The sequence below is a fragment of the Condylura cristata genome, unplaced genomic scaffold (genome assembly GCF_000260355.1).
Source record: "Condylura cristata isolate star-nosed mole 26May11 unplaced genomic scaffold, ConCri1.0 scaffold00036, whole genome shotgun sequence".
NCBI lineage: Eukaryota > Metazoa > Chordata > Mammalia > Eulipotyphla > Talpidae > Condylura > Condylura cristata.
The window spans coordinates 13,660,022-13,681,247 of NW_004567137.1; the positions used below are offsets into that span (position 1 = coordinate 13,660,022).

General features: G+C 44.7%; 2 protein-coding genes across 4 annotated transcripts in view; one reads left to right on the forward strand and one right to left on the reverse strand.

Annotated features, from left to right (window-relative positions):
* Nucleotides 1-999, reverse strand: part of LOH12CR1 (loss of heterozygosity, 12, chromosomal region 1) — a 68,036-nt gene extending 67,037 nt beyond the window's left edge. The window contains exon 1 of the mRNA XM_012732854.1: nucleotides 922-999. The gene's annotated coding sequence lies outside the window, so the exon portion shown is untranslated. The remainder of the gene's footprint in view (nucleotides 1-921) is intronic.
* MANSC1 (MANSC domain containing 1) overlaps nucleotides 1-19,680 on the forward strand; it is a 27,408-nt gene extending 7,728 nt beyond the window's left edge. The window contains exons 1-5 of one of the 3 annotated variants that reach the window (XM_012732852.1): nucleotides 1,219-1,416; nucleotides 5,667-5,977; nucleotides 10,352-10,492; nucleotides 17,734-18,185; nucleotides 18,234-19,680. In XM_012732852.1, coding sequence (XP_012588306.1) covers nucleotides 5,755-5,977; nucleotides 10,352-10,492; nucleotides 17,734-18,185; nucleotides 18,234-18,731 — 1,314 coding nt within the window. In that variant the 5' untranslated portion in view covers nucleotides 1,219-1,416; nucleotides 5,667-5,754 and the 3' untranslated portion in view covers nucleotides 18,732-19,680. Of the gene's footprint in view, nucleotides 1-1,218; nucleotides 1,417-5,666; nucleotides 5,978-10,351; nucleotides 10,493-17,733 lie in introns of those variants that run through there. The other 2 variants (XM_012732850.1, XM_012732851.1) reach the window with 2 other exon arrangements.
* The last annotated feature ends 1,546 nt before the right edge of the window (nucleotides 19,681-21,226 follow it).

Sequence of the window (21,226 nt, forward strand, 5' to 3'; positions counted from 1 at the left end):
AGACTGAGAAGTACAGTGCTGAGGGGAGCAGCGGGCAGCAAGTCTGCCGTGCCATGTGGGTCACCTCCGGGTCACAGGATCGAACTTGCACTGAAGTGGCTGCAGCCAGCTCCCAGTGCTGTGTCCTATTCCTATGCACCACTAAGGAGAGCCAGGGGTTTCTTTTTCTTTGGCAACTACCTCTTTAAATTCAAGTTTGGAAATATTATCTTAACTCAAGAGTAGGTAATCCTTTGGATGAAACTAGTAGAGTTAGTTTCACACAATAGGCCATTGTTCTCGGGCATTATGGTCCACTTAAGCTTCCTGGAACTACTGACTAAAATTCCTCCTGTAGTTGCTGACTGCACCAGGTCTAGAAGAATAATCTACAGTTGCAAAAGGATTTTGGGTTTGAAAGTTTTCACACCAATCCAGATGAAACTATGTCAAAGGGCAGAACTGGACAAGTTCAGCAGCAGTGCTTCATCTAGTAACCTTGTATTTGTTTCTGTATATTTGGAGGTGGGGTGGAGCCAACATTGATTTAGCAACACACTTTCGCCACCTATATGCTTTGTACTCCTTTGCAACAAATGCGTTTAGTTAAACATTGACCGAGAACCTATTACATGCCATAACTTGGTAAATGTTAGGAACGCCATCTTCTTAGTTCTAACAGACACTATTTTTCCTCATTATCACCCATACCCATCAACAGTAAATACTGCAGTATCCCAGAGGGTGTCCTGCAACTGACTAGCATTTAAAGCTCAACTGGAAAGCTGCCAGCCCTACTCGTCATTCTTAAAGGATTGCCATATGGTTCTCTTAACTACATCCCAGATTGCATGCCCTGTAAACTTGACGGTCCACATTACTCTTCGTGGTTGCCTCTGGGGAGCGGAAATAGGACACAGGGGATCTGAGGCCCACACGTACCATTGTATACATCTTTGTATAGCTCGATTTTCACCCGGTGTTTTGCGACTTCTCTGATCGCTGGTGAACGAGCCCGCGCAGCTGCAGACCCTCGTGCGGCCAGAGGGTGGTGTCCACGCCCCCTCGCGGCGCCCACCTCGCGGGCGTGGGTTGGTGAGCGGGTGGTTGCTGCCCGGGCCGGGAACCGCCGCGGGGAGGGGCTCTCGGCTTGTGCGGGTGCTGGAAGCTTTGCTCACAGCGCTTGCTAGCAAGTTGCTGGGAAGCAGCTCCGGGTTGCAGGGCAGGAAAGTGCCCACCCACCCCTCTCCCCTGGCAAACTTTCAGCCGCCGCGACGGAAGCAGGAACTTGCGAAACTCAACCCCCGCTGGACCGGGCGGGAGCTGCGGAGCATCCCCACCCTTCCTCCGAGACCCCGCGCGGAGCGGCCCCCGGCCCCGCGCGCGCCTCGGAGTTGGTCTGGCCACGGAGCACGACCCGGCTCCAGTCACTGCCAGGTAAAGGCGTCCCCGCCCTCCCCTCGGACCCTCCGCGGGCTGCGTCGCCAGCCGCAGAGAGCAGCTCCCCGCATCCCCAAAGGCGCCCGCGCGAGGACCTTTGCGGCGCTGGGTACCCCAGAGGGGGGCTGTAAGCGGGCTCAGTCGCACCTGTCACTAATGCCACCGGCTCCGCGTCGTCATGGGGGAAGCAGAGTGGTTTAATGAACGACAACTAGGGGCATTTCCCTATTTTTTTTCTTATATGATTTGTTTCCTGTATTCAAGTTGAACCTGCTGAGTGTCTAACAGTGTGTTTGGGTGGGGGCGAAGGGACGGGGGGAGGGGGCTTATAAACATTGTCATAAATTAGGTTAGATGATGCACTGAGTAAAATGATTTCCGGCAATTATGTACAAGTACTGTGACACTGTAAACAGCCCAGGTGTTTTTCTCTGCCTTTATCCTTTTCCCTCTCCAAACACAAATCCAACGATTTTTAAGGCCTAAATAATTAATAAGGAGCAGAAAACTTAATTTACCTAGTGGTTGTTGGGTGTCTATCATGAGAACTCGGATGGGGAGGCTGTAGCCATATTGCTTGCTGCACGCTCAGCTTCTCTCCCACCCCCTTTCATAATCAGGTTTCTTTGCTAGAACCTGAGGACAGACTGTCAGGATCCATTCAAAGCAAAATATTGACCTGACCTGTTTTTCATCTTGTTTCTATGTGCTTTCTCTAGGACTAGAAATAAGATGTGCAAAGTGTGATCACATAACAAGTAACTAGTGGCGGGATTCTTAACCTGGGGACTCTGTGAACTTGGGTGGAAAAATGTATTGTTTTACTATCCCCTCACCAAAATGTAACATTTCCTTTAAGAGGCATGTAGGGAAACGCCATAGTCCTACTAGAGGTGGGCCTTTTAGTGCTGGAATTTGCCAGGTGAAGAAATCAGATATTTTCCCATCATGCTATTTACTGCACCTATCTCAAAATTTCATTTACATTGAACACTACTTCAAAATTAGGGCAGTGATAAGGTTTTACAGGTCATAGGCTATTAAGGAATCATAAGTAGCACATAACAGTTTTGATTCTAACTGAAGATAGGACGATCTCAGAATTCTTGTGCCAGTTAAGTGACATGGTACAGGTGAAGTGCGTAGCATAGAGGTGGATGTATGAGAAACATAAATATAAGAAAAACATGTTAATTATTTTACTGTTTACAAAATGTACCCTATTAAACTGTTTTCTATTGCTATGTACTGATGAGTGGGGTTTTTTTTTTTTTAAAACCAGTTTGTTGTTTTTCACTAAGGGAAGTCTGTTTCTGGTGGAGTTTACTTTTTGTGTGTACGGTCTACCCACTGGGACAGGTGGCATACATGTTCCCTGACAGTAGCATGCAGAATAGTTGCAGTGCCCTCTGTTCATCCCTCCTCTCGCTCATCCCTCCTCTCTTCCCTCTCCCAACCCCTGGCTTTTTGGCTTTTCCAGGGTAATAGGAATCTTTCTTTACAGATTGGCCTCTTTCATTTAGCCATTTGCAAGTAAGGTACTTCTGCCTCTAAGCTCAATACCATAAAAAATTATATTTATTGCTGAATAATATTCCTTCATTGAATGTAGCCACATTTGACTTATCCATTCACTTTTAAATATATATATATTTATTTATTCATACAGAACTGAGTACAGACCAGAGGTGCAGGGGCAGTGAGGGGCTTCACCAGAAACAGAGCGGGGAGCAGAACAGGCAGATGTACTGAAATACACTGCTGAGGGGAGCAGCGGGCAGGTCAAGAGAAGTCTGCTATGCCATGTGGGTCAGCTCCATGGCCGGGGATTGAACTCTCACTGAAGCAGCTGCAGCTAGCTTACAGCCTGCGTCCTAACCCATTGCACCACCAGGGAGGGCCCTGCATTCACTTTTTGAAATACATCTTGGTTATTTTCAATTTGGGGCAATGATGAATGAAATTACTATGAACATGAATATGCAGGCTTTTGTCAGGATTTGGTATTGCCAGTTTTGGAAGTTTAAGCCATTTGAATAAGTTGTTTTAATTTGTTAATTCCCTATGACAGTGACAGTGAATGTCTTTTCATGTGTGTGATTGTGGCCTGTATAGTTTTGGTAAGACTTGTGCTCTGATCTTTTGCCCAAAAAAAAAGGTTTTTAAGTTTTTTGTTTTTTTTTTTTAAAGATTTATTCAGAACAAGCATTCAGGGGACAGGCTGGAGGTGCAGGGGCAGTGAGCAGATTCACCAGAGAAAGAGTGGGGATCAGAGGGTGAGGCAGGAGAGGTCTGCCACGCCATTGGGCCACCCCTCTGGCCTGGGACTGAACTGGTGCTGAAGGGACTGTGGTCGGCTTTGTCCTGCTGCACTTTAACCCGTGTGCCACCAGGGAGGGCCCTGTTTTATTTTAAGTTTTAAGTATGCTTTGTATTTCTCTACCTGTCCTTTATCACATATGTGTTTTGCTGATATTTTCTTGTAGTCCATGGGTGATTCTTTCTTTCTCTCAACAATGTCTTACACAGACCAAAGTTTTTAATGCTAATGAAATCCAGTCTATCATTTTTTTTTTCTTTCATGGATTGTGGTTTTAATATAGTATCTAATTAAAATTGTGATTTTAATGTATTATCTAAACTTATCACCTAATCTGAGGTCACAAAGGTTTTCTCTGAAGTAATATTCTTAGAGCTTTGTAATTTTGCATTGTACACTTAAGTCAGTGATCCATTTGGGGTTAGTGTTTATGAAAAGACTAACGCCTTTGGCTGGATTTACTTTGCATGTGGGTGTCCAGTTGTCCCGCCACCATGTTGAGAAGACTGTCCTTTCTCCATGGACTCCCTCTGCTAAGGATCAATTGACTGTATTTTTGTGGGTCTATAGCTGGGCTTGCTATCCCACCTCATTGGTCTGTTTGTTCCTTCACTGATCATACTGTCTGGGTTACTTTAGCTTTATAGTAAGTATTAAAGTTGAGTAGAGTCAGTTACCCAACTTTGCTCTTCATTGTTGTATTAACTATTGTAGGGTCTCTTTGCATTTCCATGCAAACTTTAAAATGGTTGTTGATATCCACCAAAAAATTGGAATTTTTTGGTTGGAAATATATTGAATCCAGGGTCAAGCTGAGAAAAATTGACCCCTTAAGAATATTCAGCCCTCCTGTTGTTGAACATGGGCAATCTCTCTATCTCTCTGGGTCATCTTTGATTTTTCCCATCAGAGTTGAACAGGCACCTTTAAAAAACTCAATGGTTATATTTTGGTATGCATTCTGTTGTAATCCTATGTTTCTTTTGATGCCTCTTAAAACAGAACAAGTTTCTTAAAAAGATCCTAAGTTTTACTAGACTATCAAAGGGTTCAGGAGAAAAACAAAAGGTTAAAGAAGGAGAACTCCTGTTCCAGGCTATCATCCAGTGAGCAGTTTATATTCTGGAAATGGAGGAGGGCTGTGTAAGTAAGGATAGTTTTTGGTGAGCTCTGTCTGCTTAACATTTATTTTTATTTTTCCTAGAAAAGCCAACTTTTCAGTGGAGTTGGTGTTATGGCTACTGTGATTTCTATGTTTTTAGGGATGTCAAAAAGAACACATACTCCTAAATAGTCTTTCAACAGAGTCATCACCTTCCTCCTGCTGACCAGCCAATTCTTGGGGTTCAGTGACTAGAGCTACCCGCCTCTGGTTTCTTACTTAAAAAAGGCTAAAGCAAGCAAAGCAGTTTCCACTTCCTCACCTGTAAGATATAATAGCTTTTTTTTTTCCAGACCCAGCACAAAAATTAAATAGGATGCCAATATATGTAAATTTCTTAGCACTACACTTGCAGTCCAGTGGTTATTTATAAAATGCCAGTTGTTAGTTATTGCTGTGAAAGAAAATGTGCCCAGATCTCTGACCACTTCACCAGTGACTAGAGATTTTGTATCTTCTCTCTTCTTGATTAGAAGAGGCAAGAAGGATTCTAGAACTCAAGAGACAGACTAATGGGTTTGTAGGCTTCCTTCATAGGCTCAAGTGTAAGTTAATGCATGTGTTTGTGACAGTTCTTTGCCAATTTTTTAAATAAGAATTTATCTTAAATCTATTAAAAGTGAAGCAGATTTTAAAATACTGGTTTATTTCTGTCCTCCTATAAATGGTGAGCCATTTGCATTGCCTTGAAGGAAGTAAAATCTTTCATCCCTCAATTTGTTCACAGAAACAAAACTCATTGATGATTTTCTATTTTTGCTCTAGAGAGAAATTCCACCATCTGTGCAGTTGTCTCCAAACTCAGACCAGAGGACATTTGACTTTTGAAGACTAAGACGAAACAGAAGTTAAAATGTTCTTCTGGAAAGAACAGAGCTTGACATACACGTTTGTGATGATTTGTTTCCTCACACTAAGGCTATCCACCGGCCAGAAGTGTCCCACAGAGAGCCTGGAAGATGTTGTCATTGACATCCAGCCATCTCTCTCAAAGGGAATCAGGGGCAATGAGCCCATACTCACATTAACTCCAGAAGACTGTATTAACGCGTGCTGTTCAACAGCAAACATAGCAGGTAAAGGACAGACTCTTGGTCAGTTTTATTCTGCGTCCACTTTATTCCATGTGTTTGTGATATAAGTAGCTGGCTGAATAGCCGAACCATTTATACTCATGATTCTCAATGGGATGAAAAGTTGGGTAACAGAATCCCTGGGGAACTTCCCACAAGTATGAGTGGACTACTCTCCGCTGAGTAGTGTCAAACTTCTGACGAGTGTGTGTGTTCCGACATGTGTCTATGTGCGTGAGAGAATGTGTATGTATGTCCTTCTGGTTCCTGGTTAGAAAAAAAGTTTGAGAACCACTGGGTGTTAGAAATAACAGGCATTAGGATATTGCATACACAACTGCTTAGCTGCTGAATACTTTTCAAAGTTTATATTGGCATACAGTGTGATAATACCAAGGACATTTGAACAGAGGGACGGCAATAAGTAAAATTCTCAATTCATGCCATTGGAAAATGAGCATTTGACTTTTAAGCAGAAGCACAAAACCTTATTTCATCTCCCTCCCAAAAGCTGGTGCAGCCAGATGGTCAGAGGACCCCAAAACTCTGCCCCATCCTACTAACTTATGTAGCATCTCAGGGGCTCAGTTGTTATGTCTGATACATTTGCATGACAAAGAAGGAAACTGAGGCTGTGGATTACATTGTGCCTTTGCATATTTCAGACTCCAAACCTGTGAACTGAGAAGTGAACTGATGCTGTTGTTCATGGGATGTGTTGACCCCATCCTAATTCTCAAAATGAAGAAAACCCAAATTTGATGGAGTACATAAAGCTTTGCTAGGTGCTGGAGATAAAACAGTGATGGGTAGAGATGAGCTAGTGGAAGCTGGATTAGTGATTCCTACTGATCTTCTCGGCCTTAGGAGCTTTTCTCTCAGATCTTTATTTCCTTTGCTTTTTATAATGGTTGTGGCATATGAATCAACATATATAATTTAAATAACTTAAATATATGCAAACATGGAAGTGATTAAATGCATTTAAATAACTTAAACATAGTGAAATAGAATCTAAATGATTGAATACATCTCAATCCTTTGAAGATAATCAAATTTAAACAGTGATTACAGTACTTAGTCAAAAGTATATAGTTATGTAGCAGTATGCTTTTATGGAGTAGTTTAAATACAAATGGATATATATATATATATATATATATATATATATATACCCATATATATACATATATATACATGCACACACACACACACATATACATATATATATGGTTTCACTGTTCCTGGTACAGAGTTCCTAAAAAATCCTTACAATTTCCTAAGCACCAAGTTTCTTTTGTTATTCCTAACACACCCCTTTGACCCTACCTGAGTATATATTTAGGAGACATCTCCAGGGTCTCCTAGATAGCTTGTGGGAACAGGTTACCAGAAAACAAAGGCTGCATACAGTCTTGCAACATTCAGGTGACCAACTTAGTCACCAGTGGCTGGTGATTGGAAGCACCTGTGCCTCAGTAAAGACATCTCCAGAAACCACCGCAAAGCATAGATGGATTCAGGGAGCTCCCAGTTGGGGAGTACATGATGTGCTCCCCATAACCAGAGCACACGCCAGCTCCACTCCTCGGGGACAAAAGCTGGGTACTCAGCACCCTTCAGAACTTTGACCTCTCCCCAACATCTCTTCATCACTGTTCTTCGTGCCCTTGATGATGAGCTGCAATTGTAGGTATAGCATTTTCCTGAGTTCTGGGAGGAGTCCCAGCAACTTACCAATCAAACTTGAGGTTGGAGATTGTGGACACATGAATGTGTAGCCAAGTGAGGAGTAAGCAAAAGGGAGAGAGAGTAACCTGGGATGGACATCTGGAGTGGGGGCTTCCAGACTGAGCCCCTAAACCTGTGTGGTCCGATGCTAGGTCCAGTTGATGGTGTCAGAATGGAATCGAATCATAGGACACCCTAGGGTGTGGAGAATGGAGGGTCAGTGTGGAAAAGACCATGATAGCTTGGTTTGGGGAGGAAAAGAAGCCTTGAGGGGCTGTTCCAAGTCAGGCAGTATGCTTTTGGACACTCCGTAGAGAAGTAACATATGGAAGTTGTAGAGATTGCATTTAAATTTCTAGCTTTTCTTTAAATTTCCATGTCCACATTGATGTGAAATAAGAAACATCTCTTGTGAACGGGATGCCAAACTGTGGGTATTTCCCAAAAACTCAGAACACCTGGCAGATCTCCTTTGCCCCATGGTGTTCACTGATGCAAAAGTGAAGCTTTGCCACAACTCTGCAGGTGAATTGCTGTCCCTCCTTGGCAGTAAGCAGAGATTGTTGTAGGTCTCAGATAATGGATCTCAGGCTCTTTCCTCTTTACCAAGCAATGGCTTCTTACCCGCTTAGGGTTCACAGAGCACTTTGATATTTGCTGATCACCATGAATTCTAGAAGAATGCCTGAAAATACAAAGACACAACATTTTGCATATAACTTGGGGGACAGGGGTAGGCTATGGACCTCCACTTTACTCCAGCGCCACCTCCCCCACAGGATTGCAGAATTGTCACCATGCAGAGGAAAGGAAACTATAGCTCCTTTCTTGCTATGGGTAGTGGGAGGAAGATACACTAGAACCCCCTGCAGAAGGTAAGTCTTTTTTCCCCTCAGAGGAATCAGGGTTGATCCCTAATCATTGCCTGATTTGAAGCAACAGTGTGGTGCCTTACAGAATATGTGCCCCCCCCACCCACATACCGAGATACAATTGGCATCAAGCTTGCATAAATTTATGTGCAAGAGATGATTAGCAAATCATGTAAACAGTGAGAAACAATTACCACAAAAAGCCCGATAACACAGTTACTTTTGTGTGTCTGTGAGAAAGAGCATACTTTTTTAATTATTAGTCCGTGTGCCCCTAAACCTTCTATCTGGAGAGGGGTGGGAAGTTGGGTGGGGGGGAGTGAGGATATAGATCCCTCAAGGTCACAAGCCATATTGAGAAAATGCACCATACTGAGGTCAAAGCAACTCTAGGCCATGACGAATGAACAGGATGCAGAGAAATAGCAGCCAGAAGTGGATGTTAGGAATGACGCATGTGGGAAGAAGGAAAATATAGAAAAGCAGAAATGTAAAGAAAGCACCAAAATAAGAACACTGCTGGTGAACATTAACCAGCCGTAGGTTATGTAATAGAAAAGGCACCCAGATCTTTTGTGGAGACCTTTTTGAAAGTCCTTGTTAGAATGATGTCAACAACCCTAGAATAACTATAGTGGACTCAAGAGTCACTGTTTTGAAAGAGTTAAGACCCATGTGAAGACAGAAAATTCTAGTATTTTTGTCAGTCAAGTCTAAACTCAAGTCATAGGCCATTCATGACTCAGATCCTTTATGCAAGGAGACTTGTGATATAGGAATCTGAATTTATGGTGTGCACCCCCCAAAAGCCACACCCACAGCTTCAGAGGTAGCTGAGATGCTTTCAGGATACAATATGTGGGGAATCACTAGGGACTGTAGCGACCTGTTAGGCCCCCACTCAGCTGTGGGATGGGTGCAGACTAGAAAGTTAATACTCCTATGCAGATGCAGACAGGTCATTTAGCAAATGCAAGGTCTGTTTCTTTTTTTTTTTTCTTTAAGATTTATTCATTTATACATAGAAGAACTGGAGCATAGGCCAGAGGTGCAGGGGCATGAGAGGATTCACCAGAGACAGAGTGGGGAGCAGAACAGGCAGATGTACTGAAATACACTGCTGAGGGGAGCAGTGGGTAAGGCAGGAGAGGTCTGCTGTGCGGTGTGGGTCACCTCCCTGGCCAGAAATCTAACTAGTGCTGCAGTGGCTGCCAATAGCTCATAGTGCTGTGCTTTAACCAGTTACACCACTAGGAAAGGCCCAGAAGGTCCATTTCTAAAGATATAGATGAACTGCTAAAAATTGTTTTTGCCAACGGGCTCTCTCTGGTGGTGCAACATGTTAAAGCACGGCACTATGAAGATACTGGCCGCTACTGCTGTGATCCACATGGTACGGCAGGCCTCCCCTGTCTCCCCGCTGCTCCCCTCAGCTCTCCCCTCAGCAGTGTTTTTCAGTCAATCTGCCCGTTCTGCTCCCCACTCTGTCTCTGGTGGAGCCTTTCATCCCCCTGCACCTCCGGCCTGTACCCCAGTTCTTGTATGCATAAATAAAATCTTTAAAAAAAATTGCTTTTGCCAAAATTACCTTCATTCGGATTGTTAACTCCAGTGTCTTTAGAAATTGCTTTAGTGACCAAACTAAAGAAAAGGAAATGATTCAGTGGTCCACAAGCCATGAGCAGAGGTGTTTGTGTTGGACACCAGATTCAACAGAGTTCTTCCTGCTCGCGGTACTCTTTCAAAATAATCCTAAGGAAACCTTTTGTTACAGGTGACAAAGTGTGTAACTTGATGATCTTTGATGCTCGGAAAACTCCCAGACAGCCCAACTGCTACTTATTCTTCTGTCCCAGTGAGGAAGCCTGCGCGCTGAAGCCAGCAAAGGGACTTAGGACTTACAGGATAAGCCGAGGTAATGAACACGTTCTTTTTCTTGTTGAGACTGGGATTATTATTTAAGGAAAAGTGCATCTTATATGAAATATTTTTTACAAGAATCCCAAGTAAAATTGTCCTAAGGGGTCACATCAGGAAAACCTTATGATCTACAATTGTATTTACTGAACCAAACTTTTTTTCCCCACTGGAAGACTTGAATGATAACATTTTTCTTCTGTTTCTACCTTGGTAATAGAAAAGGCACCCAGATCTTTTGTGGAGACCTTTTGGAAACAGATTGTTAGAATGATGTCAGCAACTCTAGAATAACTATAGAGGACTCAGTTGTCACTGATTTGAAAGAGTTAAGCCCCAGGCGAAGATAGAAAATTCTAGTATTTTTGTCAATTATGTCTAGGATCAGACCCACTGGATTTTGTTGCTTAGATGTGATGGGAAATTAAATAAATATTTCTTAAGAAGCTACCATGTGCCTATCATATATATTTAAAAAAAGAAGAAGAAGAAGAAGAAGCAGCAGCTACCATGTGCCAAAGTCTATACAAAGCACAGGGAGTAAAATCTCTATCTTCATGAAACTCACATACTTGTGCAGAGCACTGAAAACTACTGAAAAGATATAATTATTTGAGTATGTCTTGGTGAGATTTTGGGGTTTTTCATTTTTCCAGATGTGATACGTTGTAGATCAGATTTCCTTTTAAGTTTTTAAGACTTTTTTGGTCTTATCCTTGACAAAAGGAGACAGTCTGTTCATTTATTCAAAAGATAATCAATATTATTTAGCTTCTCTTATGTGCCAAGCACTTTTTATGCCCTCTGAATACAAGCATACACAGTGAACATGAAAAATAAGGTTCTTGGGCCCTCTCTGGTGGCACCAGGGGTTGAAGTGCCGCACTATGACGCTGTCAGCAGCTACTACAGCAGCATGTTTGTACCCAGCCAGGGAGGTGACCACATGGTGCGCAGACCTCTCCTGTCTCACCTACTGCTCCCCTCAGCAGTGGATTTTGTTCAGTCTGCCTGCTCTGCTCCCCACTCTGTCTCTAGTGAAGCCTCTCACCTCCTCGCCTACCCCCCCACCTCTGGCTTGTACTCCAGCCTGGTATGCATAAATAGAGCAATCTTTAAAAATAAATAAATAAAAGCCACTGAAGTACTCCTAAGTTGCTGAATTTTGTGGGGGAAAAAAGAACCCCTCAACTGAGATCTGCACAGCATGGAGTCAGATGGCAGAAGACCGTGGGAAGGCCTTCCAGGCAGAGATAAGAGCCCGCTCTGATATCTTTAGGGCGAATGATTTGGAGTGTTTGAAGAACAAACACTGCAGTCCCAGCTGGCTGAGTCTGAGTCAGAGTGAACCATGTGAGTTATTGGCAAGAAGTAAGAAAGATGGGCAATCCCATCAAGCTTTGTAAGCCAGGGAGGAAATTTGATTTCAGATATGCCATGGTGAAGCGGTGTAAGTTTTTTTGTTTTGTTTTGTTTTTTAAAGATTTATTTATGTAGGGCCCTTCCTGGTGGCATAGTGGGTTAAAGCACAGTACTAAGAAGCTAAGCCACTTCAGCATGAGTTTAATCCTTGCCCCAGAGGTGACCTACATGGTGTGACAGACATCTCCTGTCTCACCTGCTGCTCCCCTCAGCAGTGTACCTCATCAGTCAGTCTATTCTGCTCCCTGCTCTGTCTCTGGTGATGCCTCTCACTGCCCCTCTGACCTGTACCCCAGTTCTGTATGCATAAATAAATATTTTTAAAAAAGAACTGGGTACAGGCCGGAGGGATGGTGGGTGAGATCGCTAGAGACGTAGTGGGGAGCAGAACAGGCAGATTGACTGAAGTGACACTGCTTAGGGGAGTAGCGTGTGGGTCAGGAGAGGTCTGCTGTGCCATGTGGGTCACCTCCCTGGCAGAGGATCAAACTCGTGCTGCAGTGGCTTCAGAGAGCTTCATAATGTGGTGCTTTTAACTCGTTGCACCACTAGGGAGAGTCTGGACATTTTTTAACTTAGATCAATGAGGCCTCAGAAATGTTTGGGGTATGGACGTGGACAGTGGGCAGTGACATAGGCAAAGGGACATTGCAGGTTAGGAGGTAGGGCCAATGTCCAGGCAAAGCCCTTAGCCTGTGGCCCAGGAGGTGGGAGAATTGGGGAGAAGGAGACACATAGTTTTGTGGAGGTAAATGTTACAGGGCAGAATGAAGGATATCTTTGGACCCCCAAACCTACATACCCTAAATAGGTTCTGCCATTCACTATATCAAGACAAAACATAATCTAGTATTCAAGACCTTCAACAGAAAATAAGTTATTCAACTAGTATGTAATAAAGAAAACAAGAATATAGTTGGCTTCCAATTAAATACCCATAATTATCCACCCCCTCAGGGGCAAATGCCTAGGCAAACAGGGCTGGCCCAAAGCAGAGCCACTGAGCCTGAAAATTTGCCACAAGGTACCTTCTGGTGCTTTCTGATGGGGACCAGTAGGAAGGGGTAGGTGGGACCAGACCAGTCTGGAAAAAAAGAGCAAAATCAAAATTAAGGTAAGGCTGTCATTGTCAGCCACCCACTGGGTCTCTCTGAGAGACCCATGTTTGTTTCAAGTGTCTCCTTCCATGTCCCCCAAGTCCCTGGTATAAGTCCAAGGCCAAGAAGCAATGCAGCTTCTTCACATGTCTCTATTCTGAGGGCTCCTCCAGGCCTCCTTGATTTCCTTCCTTCCTTCTGGTCTTCTCTAGCTTCTCACCCTGCTCAGCCCCACCCTTCCTTAGAGTGGGGCAGGGAACCTGGAACCTCCCATTTCCCTGAAACCCATCCTGTTCCAGAAGTCTTGGCTGAACTAAGTCCTGATTTTCAATGTGAGCGTCTCTGTAGGTGTTAGAACTTACTGAGTTGGGGAAGATGTGAGGAGGAGATTTAGGGGTGGGAGGTGGAGTGTAGCCAAGGGTTCTCCATGAAATGTGAAGTCCATTTGGGAATGACATTGCTTGAGCACTAGTGTAGACTCCACTTTGTCCCCTGGCTGAGGCTGTGTCTGAGTTTTGCTCCTCAGCCAGGAAACCTGATGTATCAGACATTCCTGTAAACAGAAGCAGGAAGCACAACTTAATCGTGTACATGTCTCTTAAATAATGAGGTGACCCCAAGTGTAAAATGAGGGCACCATGAGATACAAAGTCCAGATTTGGGGGACAAAAAAGTTGGAGCACTGGATGGAGAAACATTTACATAACACAGTTACAGTCAGTGCTGCGCAACTGGACACTGAAACAGTTCGTGGTAAATGTAAGTGTATTTTGCCACAATTAAAAATGACTTTTAGGGCCCTCCCTGATGGTGCAGCGGGTTAAAGCACAGTGCTAAGAAGCTAAAGCCACTTCAGCATGAGTTCAATCCCCGCCCTGGAGGTGATCCACATGACGTGGGAGACCTCTCCTGACCCTCCCGCTGCTCCCCTCAGCAGTGTACTTCATCAGTCTGCCTATTCTGCTCCCCATTCTGTCTCTGGTGAATCCTGTCACCACCCCTGCAACTCTGGCCTGCACCCCAGTCTGTATGCATAAAATAAATAATCTTTTTTTTTTTTTAGATTTATTTATTTTTGCATACAGACCTGGGTACTGGCCAGAGGCTCTGGGGCGGCAAGAGGCTTCAACAGAGACAGAGTGGGGAGCAGAACAGGCAGATAGATGAAGTACACTGCTGAGGGGAGCAGCGGGTGGGTCAGGAGAGGTCTGCCACACCATGTGGTCACCCTCGGGGCAGGCGGGAATCGAACTCATGCGGAAGTAGCTTTAGCTTCTCAGTGCTGTGCTTTAACCCGCTGCGCCACCAGGGAGGGCCAATAATCTTTTAAAAAATTATAAAAAAAAAAAAGTGAACGACCAGTCCCAGCATATGTGTCTAGTTATCCATAATTGTTTAGAATGGATCCACTCTAGGGAGTACAGTACACACACTAAAAACTAAGTGTACAGTGTAGAAATAAAACTTCACCTACATCTCAGGCTAAAAACACCCAGGTTTCTTTCAATTACATGAAAAAAAAAACTTTAAAGTAGACAGAAATGTTCATAGTTGCTGGGGCAGGATAGAAATTTTAGTTGACTTTGTTTTATAATATTCATAATGCATCTGTAATGTTGCTTTTATGCTGCATTACAAAAGAGTGAGTGTGGCGGCCGAATACTACTCAGCTATGAAAAATGAAGACATAGTGCCTTTGGGGACAAAGAGAGTGGATCTTGAGGTGATTATGCTAAGTGAAAAAGCCAAAAGTGAAAGACAGTGACTTGATCATTTACTCAGTTTTTGCGTATAAATAACCAGAGAAAATAAACTGGCAAAACACAACAGTTATAATTCACAGACTCTGAAAATTGTGCTGGTTATTGGGGGTGGGGAGGTGAGGGGAGGGAAAAAGGGATTGTGATAGTCAATAGGCACTGGAGTTTTGGTAGAGAGTGAGCGAGGCATGTGTACTCTCAAAATTCTATAGCTATGTAAACAATTGGCAGATCCATAAGTTTTGAGGGAAAAGAAGAGGGGATGTGTGGTAATGATTCTCTCCAGTGAAAATGGGAGAAAAGGGAACCTGGCCACCTGCATAAACCTTTTAAGGACAACTCTGAAGGTGAGGGACAGAAGTAGAATTGAACAGTTCCTGCGGTAGCCAGCAGGGGGCGCCATCAGTCCAGCTCAAGGAGATTGTCATCTAGGGGCCCGGGCGCCCATTTGGGAGAGTGTGCAGTGACAGTTTATATCTACAGGATGCTTTCAAGTTCTGTTTGTCATTCATTGTATGAATCTGCTCGTGCTGATGGATTGAAATTGCCCCGTAAAAATAAATTATCTGCCTCCTGTTTGGATTGAAATTAAATAGGTATCTGTTGAACGGTTTCTTTCCAGGCGAGCTCTGATTAATATTTACAGAGCGAGAGCTTGAAAGATGGCAGAGGCTTGTTCTTATTCATTCTAACCAACCATTGCGGCGCCGCCTTATTTATTTTTGCGGCTTTTGTGCTAAGTCGTTCTTTACCAAAGATGAGAACGGGAGAATTCCAAGGTAGTGAAAACTGGGAGTCTGGTTACTCAGCCAGTCTCTAAGTTTTTTCACTCTGTGAAATCACTTAAAAATGTAACTCAGTGGGCCCTCCCTGGTGGCGCAGGGGGTTAAAGCACAGCACTAAGAAGTTAAAGTCACATCAGCATGAGTTTGATCCTCGCCCTTCCGGGAGGTGATCCCACAGGGCGCACAGACCTCTCCTGACCCGCCCGCTGCTCCCCTCGGCAGTGTTCTTCCTCCATCTGCCTGTTCTGCTCCCCACTCTGTCTCTGGTGAAGGCTCTCACCACCCCACACCTCTGGCCTGTACCCCAGTTCTGTATGAATAAATAAAAAATGTAACTCAAAAAGGGGGCTGAGGGTAGGAACTATTTCCCAGCCCCCTCTGCGGCTGCTACCTGCGTGGCCCAGAGAAAGTACTGCACCCCAACTGCAAACATCAGAGGGTGAGGTCCAGGAAGCAGGTGTGAAGGAGCCAGAGCCAAGTTTCCCCAACAGACCAATCTTATCAAGAAATGGGACTGACCTTCCCTTTGCTTTACTTGTGAGTTTGCATTTTTGAGAAAGAAAACAGCTGTTTTTGTCAGTCTTATCATCGACCTATTTAAGTTCTGCCCCCACACACATCACAGGACATTTACTAAAATTGTCCTTTTTTTTTTTTTTAACTTTAAAATGGAATAGGTTGAGTCTTATTTTTTAAAGTCTCCGATCTTACCCCAGCCTATAGATGCTGTTTATCTCCTGGTGATGCTTTGTGTATGAATGCATTATCACCTCCAGCAGAAATACTTTTCTTCGGCATTGGTGGAGGAAAGAGGCACACCAGGCATTTCAGTCTACTTTTAGCAGAGAGGACTCTATCCTAGAGCAGGTATCCACAAACCAGGGGCCAAAGAATACGTTTTGTAGACTTTTGCCTATTTCACCTGGACAATATATAAACCAAGGTGTGTGTGGTTGTGTGCCAAGTAAAACTTTATGGCTGCACACAAATGTGAATTCCATGTTAACATTAATGTGTCACAAAATACTATTTTCTTTTCTCCAACCATTTCAAATGGTGGAAACTGTTCTTGGGTCACAAGCCATGCAAAGGTGGTAGCTGCCTAGATGTGGCCTTTGGGCCCTGAGTTTATGGAGCCCCATTTACCCAGGGGTCTGACATGAATGAGCAGTGGCTGGAGTCTGTGGAATAGATGTGGATGCATCAGTAACAGTTCTAGAGAATGTTGGGGTGACATTTGCAGGGAAGCCACAGACAGCGCAAAGCAGAGGTCTTGCTCTGTTGCTAGAAGAAAGGGGAGTGAGGCTCTTTTAGGGTGACAAGGTGAGGGGACAGGGTGATTCTGGGTGACAGGTTTTCTGCAAACTTGATTTAAAAACATAAAAAAAGTCTTCAAGGCTGGTTCCTCCCAGAAAAGTGACTGTGACTTTCTCTTCTCTATACCAGCAACCAGGCCTTTCAGGTTGTGCATTGCTCTTCAGAACCTCATATGCTGGTTCCAAAATGTTAATCTTCAGAGTCTAAATAAAATCTCCCAGACTGACCTCCCCCGCCCCATGGTGACGCTGAGATATCTTTATCTTCCACTGAGACCTGACCTGGTGCCCTCAGGGAGACCAAACTGTTTTTGGTGTGTGTGTGTGGGGGGGGGGGTGCCTTGGTACCCCCTCATCCCAGGCTTCTGCTCCTCTCCACACTGTGCCAAGGTCTGCTGGTATTGTTTTGCCCCCGCCCCCATCTCTTCTGGTGACTGCCTGCTTCCCAGCTATCCCTGGGGACACTGAGGCTCATCTCCACACCGCCTCCTCCCCGCCCCCTCCCCCAGTCCTCTTCCATCCACCAGCCTTGACCCCTGAAATGTTACCATCGTCCTGACCTGCCAGGCTGAGCTCTTAGCCTGTCTGCCTGATCAGCCATTCCTTAGTTGGCTGGTCCTCCTCCATGAATTCCTCTATTCTCTGGTCCCGTCACTCTAGAAATAGCCCACAGCATCTGGCAGAGAGGCCGAGTCATCCAGTTCCCATTTAACAATCTGTACTTTTCCATCTTGCAGAAGTTTCAGTGAAATATCAAGTATCAGCCATTCGAGGCCTATTAAACAAGCTGGTCCGTGTGTATTTTGTAACCTACCTTAGCAGGGGAATAGTCACATCCTCCTTTTCTTAATGTTTGCAGAGTTTCCATCTTTCACCAGAGCTGATGTGTGGCCACCAGCAGTCACCCCCACACCCCATCTTCTGAGGGGCTCTTCAAAGACCACTGAGATCTTTCAGGGAGATGTGTTTCCTGGGAAGCTTGGATCGTCAGGTCACTTGGGGAAAATACTGGAGATGGATCAAGTGAGCACACGATTCCCTGCTTATGAAGAAAGAGGCCATTCTCAGAGTTCACACTTTCTTCCAGAACGAAAGACAGCTGCTCTGCTGCCTGGAAATGTGACCATACTCCCCACTACTGAGCCTGCCGCTGCTCCACACACCCCCTCAGCCACTTCAAAGCCAGCCGCTCTTCCTTCCACCAGTGCTCCAGTGACACCTTCTGTGGCTCAGTCACAGGTGGCCAGCACGGCCCGACCACAGGTGTCCAGCACGGCCCCACCGCAGGTGGCCAGCATGACCTCACCGCAGGTGGCCAGCACGACCCCACCGCAGGTGGCCAGCAGGACCTCACCGCAGGTGGCCAGCACAGCCGGACCTGTCACATCAGTCACCTCCCAGCCTTCCACAGCCCTTGTTTTCACACTTCTGCCACACGCACTGGTTACAACCCAAGTTAGTGTTCCACCTACCACCTTTCAGGGGCCTGTGGACCTGAAAAGCCCCCCAGGATTGGAATCCTTCAGGGAAACCTCCAGCCTCCCTGGGAGCACAGGAAACCCCCCTCAGGCTGCTGGTCCGTTGTCCGATGCATCAAATGGGGTTCCTTCTGCTGTGAAGAAAACGGTCTCTGGGGAAGCTTGGGCCGGTCCCAGGGCTCCCTTCCCGAGCAGCACTCTGGAGGGCCAGTTTGGCCTTCCGCTGGAGAAGTGGCTCCTCATTGGGAGTCTGCTCTTCGGGGTTCTCTTCTTGGCCATTGGCCTGACACTCCTGGGCAGAATGCTTCTGGAATCTCTCCGCAGGAAGCGCTACTCCAGACTCGATTACCTGATCAATGGGATCTATGTTGATATCTAGGGGTGAAATAAGAGGAATCAACTCATTTAGAACTAGCAGCCTAAGGAATTTCTGGGACCTGCATTCTCAGCAGGGTTTTGAAGTATTTTCAAGACAAATGCCCCCCCCCCCTTTTTTTTTGAGGAGGGGGAGGAAGAGGAAGCAAATTAGGTAATTTGAATCATCTGCTGAAAGCGAAACTCTCCTAAAGTAATAAAGTACAATTGCCATATAAATTGGAAAATGAGCAGCTCTTTGCAAAAAAAAAAAATAAGGAAGGGGGGGTGATTTAAGTTCCTTGATATTTCTGGTTCCAGATAGAACCAACTGTTTATGATATTAATTCTAATGAATTTACTTTCCTTTTTTATATGAATTCCAACAAAACTCCTTCCAGATGTATTTCCTTCCAATTAAATATTTGAATAAATCTTTTGTTACTCAATAATGTTCTTAACGGGCATGTCCTGCTGGACAAGTTTCACTTTATTCCCACCAGCAACATGATTAAGTGATGAAAATATATGTCCCAAGTTAAAATGACAACCTCCCCCTCTTCCCGTTACTGAGCAAAGACGTTCCTTTGGGAGAATTTTAACCAAATCCTAGGCCTACATGAGAGCGAGGATAAGTCAGTTCTGCTAAGCAGCCAGATCTCCTTTGGCTCTGTTCTAGTTAACTGTTTTTTCCCTTGTAATAAAAAAAGAAAGGAATATAGGCAATTCCTAAACTTTACTAAATTTAAAATGTAACAGTATCATTTATAAATTCTTAACTTACTCAACAGTCAATTTTAGCTTTATTTGGAATAACATTAGATATAATACTAGATAGGGCCCTCCCTGGTGGCCCAACGGGGTAAAGCGCAGCACTGCAAAGCTACTATACTAGCTGCAGCCTTCAGCATCTGTTTCATCCCCGCCCGGAAGGTGACCCACATGGTGCCGCAGACCTCTCCTGACCCGCCCGCTGCTCCCCTCAGCAGTGTGCTTCGTCTATCTGCCTGTTCTGCTTCCCACTCTGTCTCTGGTGAATCCTCTCACCACCCCTGCACCTCTGGCCTGTACCCCAGTTCTGTATGCATAAATAAATAAGAGTAATATCTGGGAGGCTGCTGGTTGATTTGACACCCCATCTCTCTGGATTTAAGTTTACTTATCTACAAAATGAGATTTAGGTGTCTGCCTTAATCACCAAGCTTCTTAAAAGTACAAATTGAAATTCAGGTGAGCACTTCATACAGTGAGCACTAGAGGGCAGTAGCTGGCTAATGAGCTTTGCAAGGAGTTACATGAAATGGGCTTTTTCTCTTTTCTCACTCCTCCCTGTCTCCTCTTGTGGAACTCCCTTCTCCTTCCCCCCAGTTTAGACTAAGCTCATAAAGCTCATTAAGAGGAAAGCTGAACTATTGAAAATACAACTTTTCATATATTTTCCAATTTAATAACATGACACAAATCTCCAAGGGAGTTACATAAGCTTTAAGTAGGCTGAACAAATACAACTTTGAATCAGTTGAATTTAACAAGTATTTATTGAATATTCACAGAGGCCAGAATCAGACTAGTAAGCAAATCCCCTCGTTTACAGAGCTGGAGAGTGGAAACATGGCTTTCTGTGGGTGCTTATACAAGCGTCTTCCTGTTTTCCCCTGTAGCTATACCTGCTTGCAGCCTTTGTTGTGATGGAGAAACATGTCAGGAGCCCAGATGGGAGCCAAGTTCAGACCAGTGATGCTGTGGGTCCACACGGCCCATGACCATGCACATAGACTATAGTGGGCAGCTGGATGACAGAAGTGTTCTTACTGCTTATTACTCCCCTCTCTGCTTATTACCCCACTCACAGGGGAGGAGAGTGGGAGGCCAGGAAGAAGCAGGCATTTGCTTTCATTGAACTAATTGAATAGGAGGTGACCTGACCAACCTTTTAAACAAGGTGAATTGGATTATGAGCCACCTCCTTTGATTTGTGGGACAGGAAGGTAACAATTAGGAACAAATGAAATGCTTAGGAAGATTCTCCCAGCTCCAAATCGCCTTTCGCCATATTTCATCAAAGAGATGTTCACTTGGTCAGATATACCTGCTAGGTTCTTTTTCCATTGTCCTGGCCTGAGGGAGCCTCCTTAACTTTTTCGTTCCAGACTGGGGCAAACACTATAGGTTATCCACCCAACAGCCAGCCCCAGCCCCACTTTTATCTCTTTAGAGGTTGGAAGTATTGGATTCCTTTCTGGCTGTTCTGGTAGATAAGGATGGGCCTGTGACCCAGTTCTGGTGGAAAGGAAACCTATGAGAGACTTCCAGGAAAAGTTGTCCTCCTTGGTAAGAGAGGGCTGCACAAAGAAGAATGCCCCCAACCCCTGATTTTCTGTTTGGGATGCTGGTCACGCGTGGACTTGATACTGGGAGCAGCTGCAGCCTTTCTTTTAGGAGGGGGGAAATCACTCACAAGCTGGGCGAAGCAGAGTGGGATATGGGGAGGATTTGGCCCTTGATAATATGGTCAAAAAA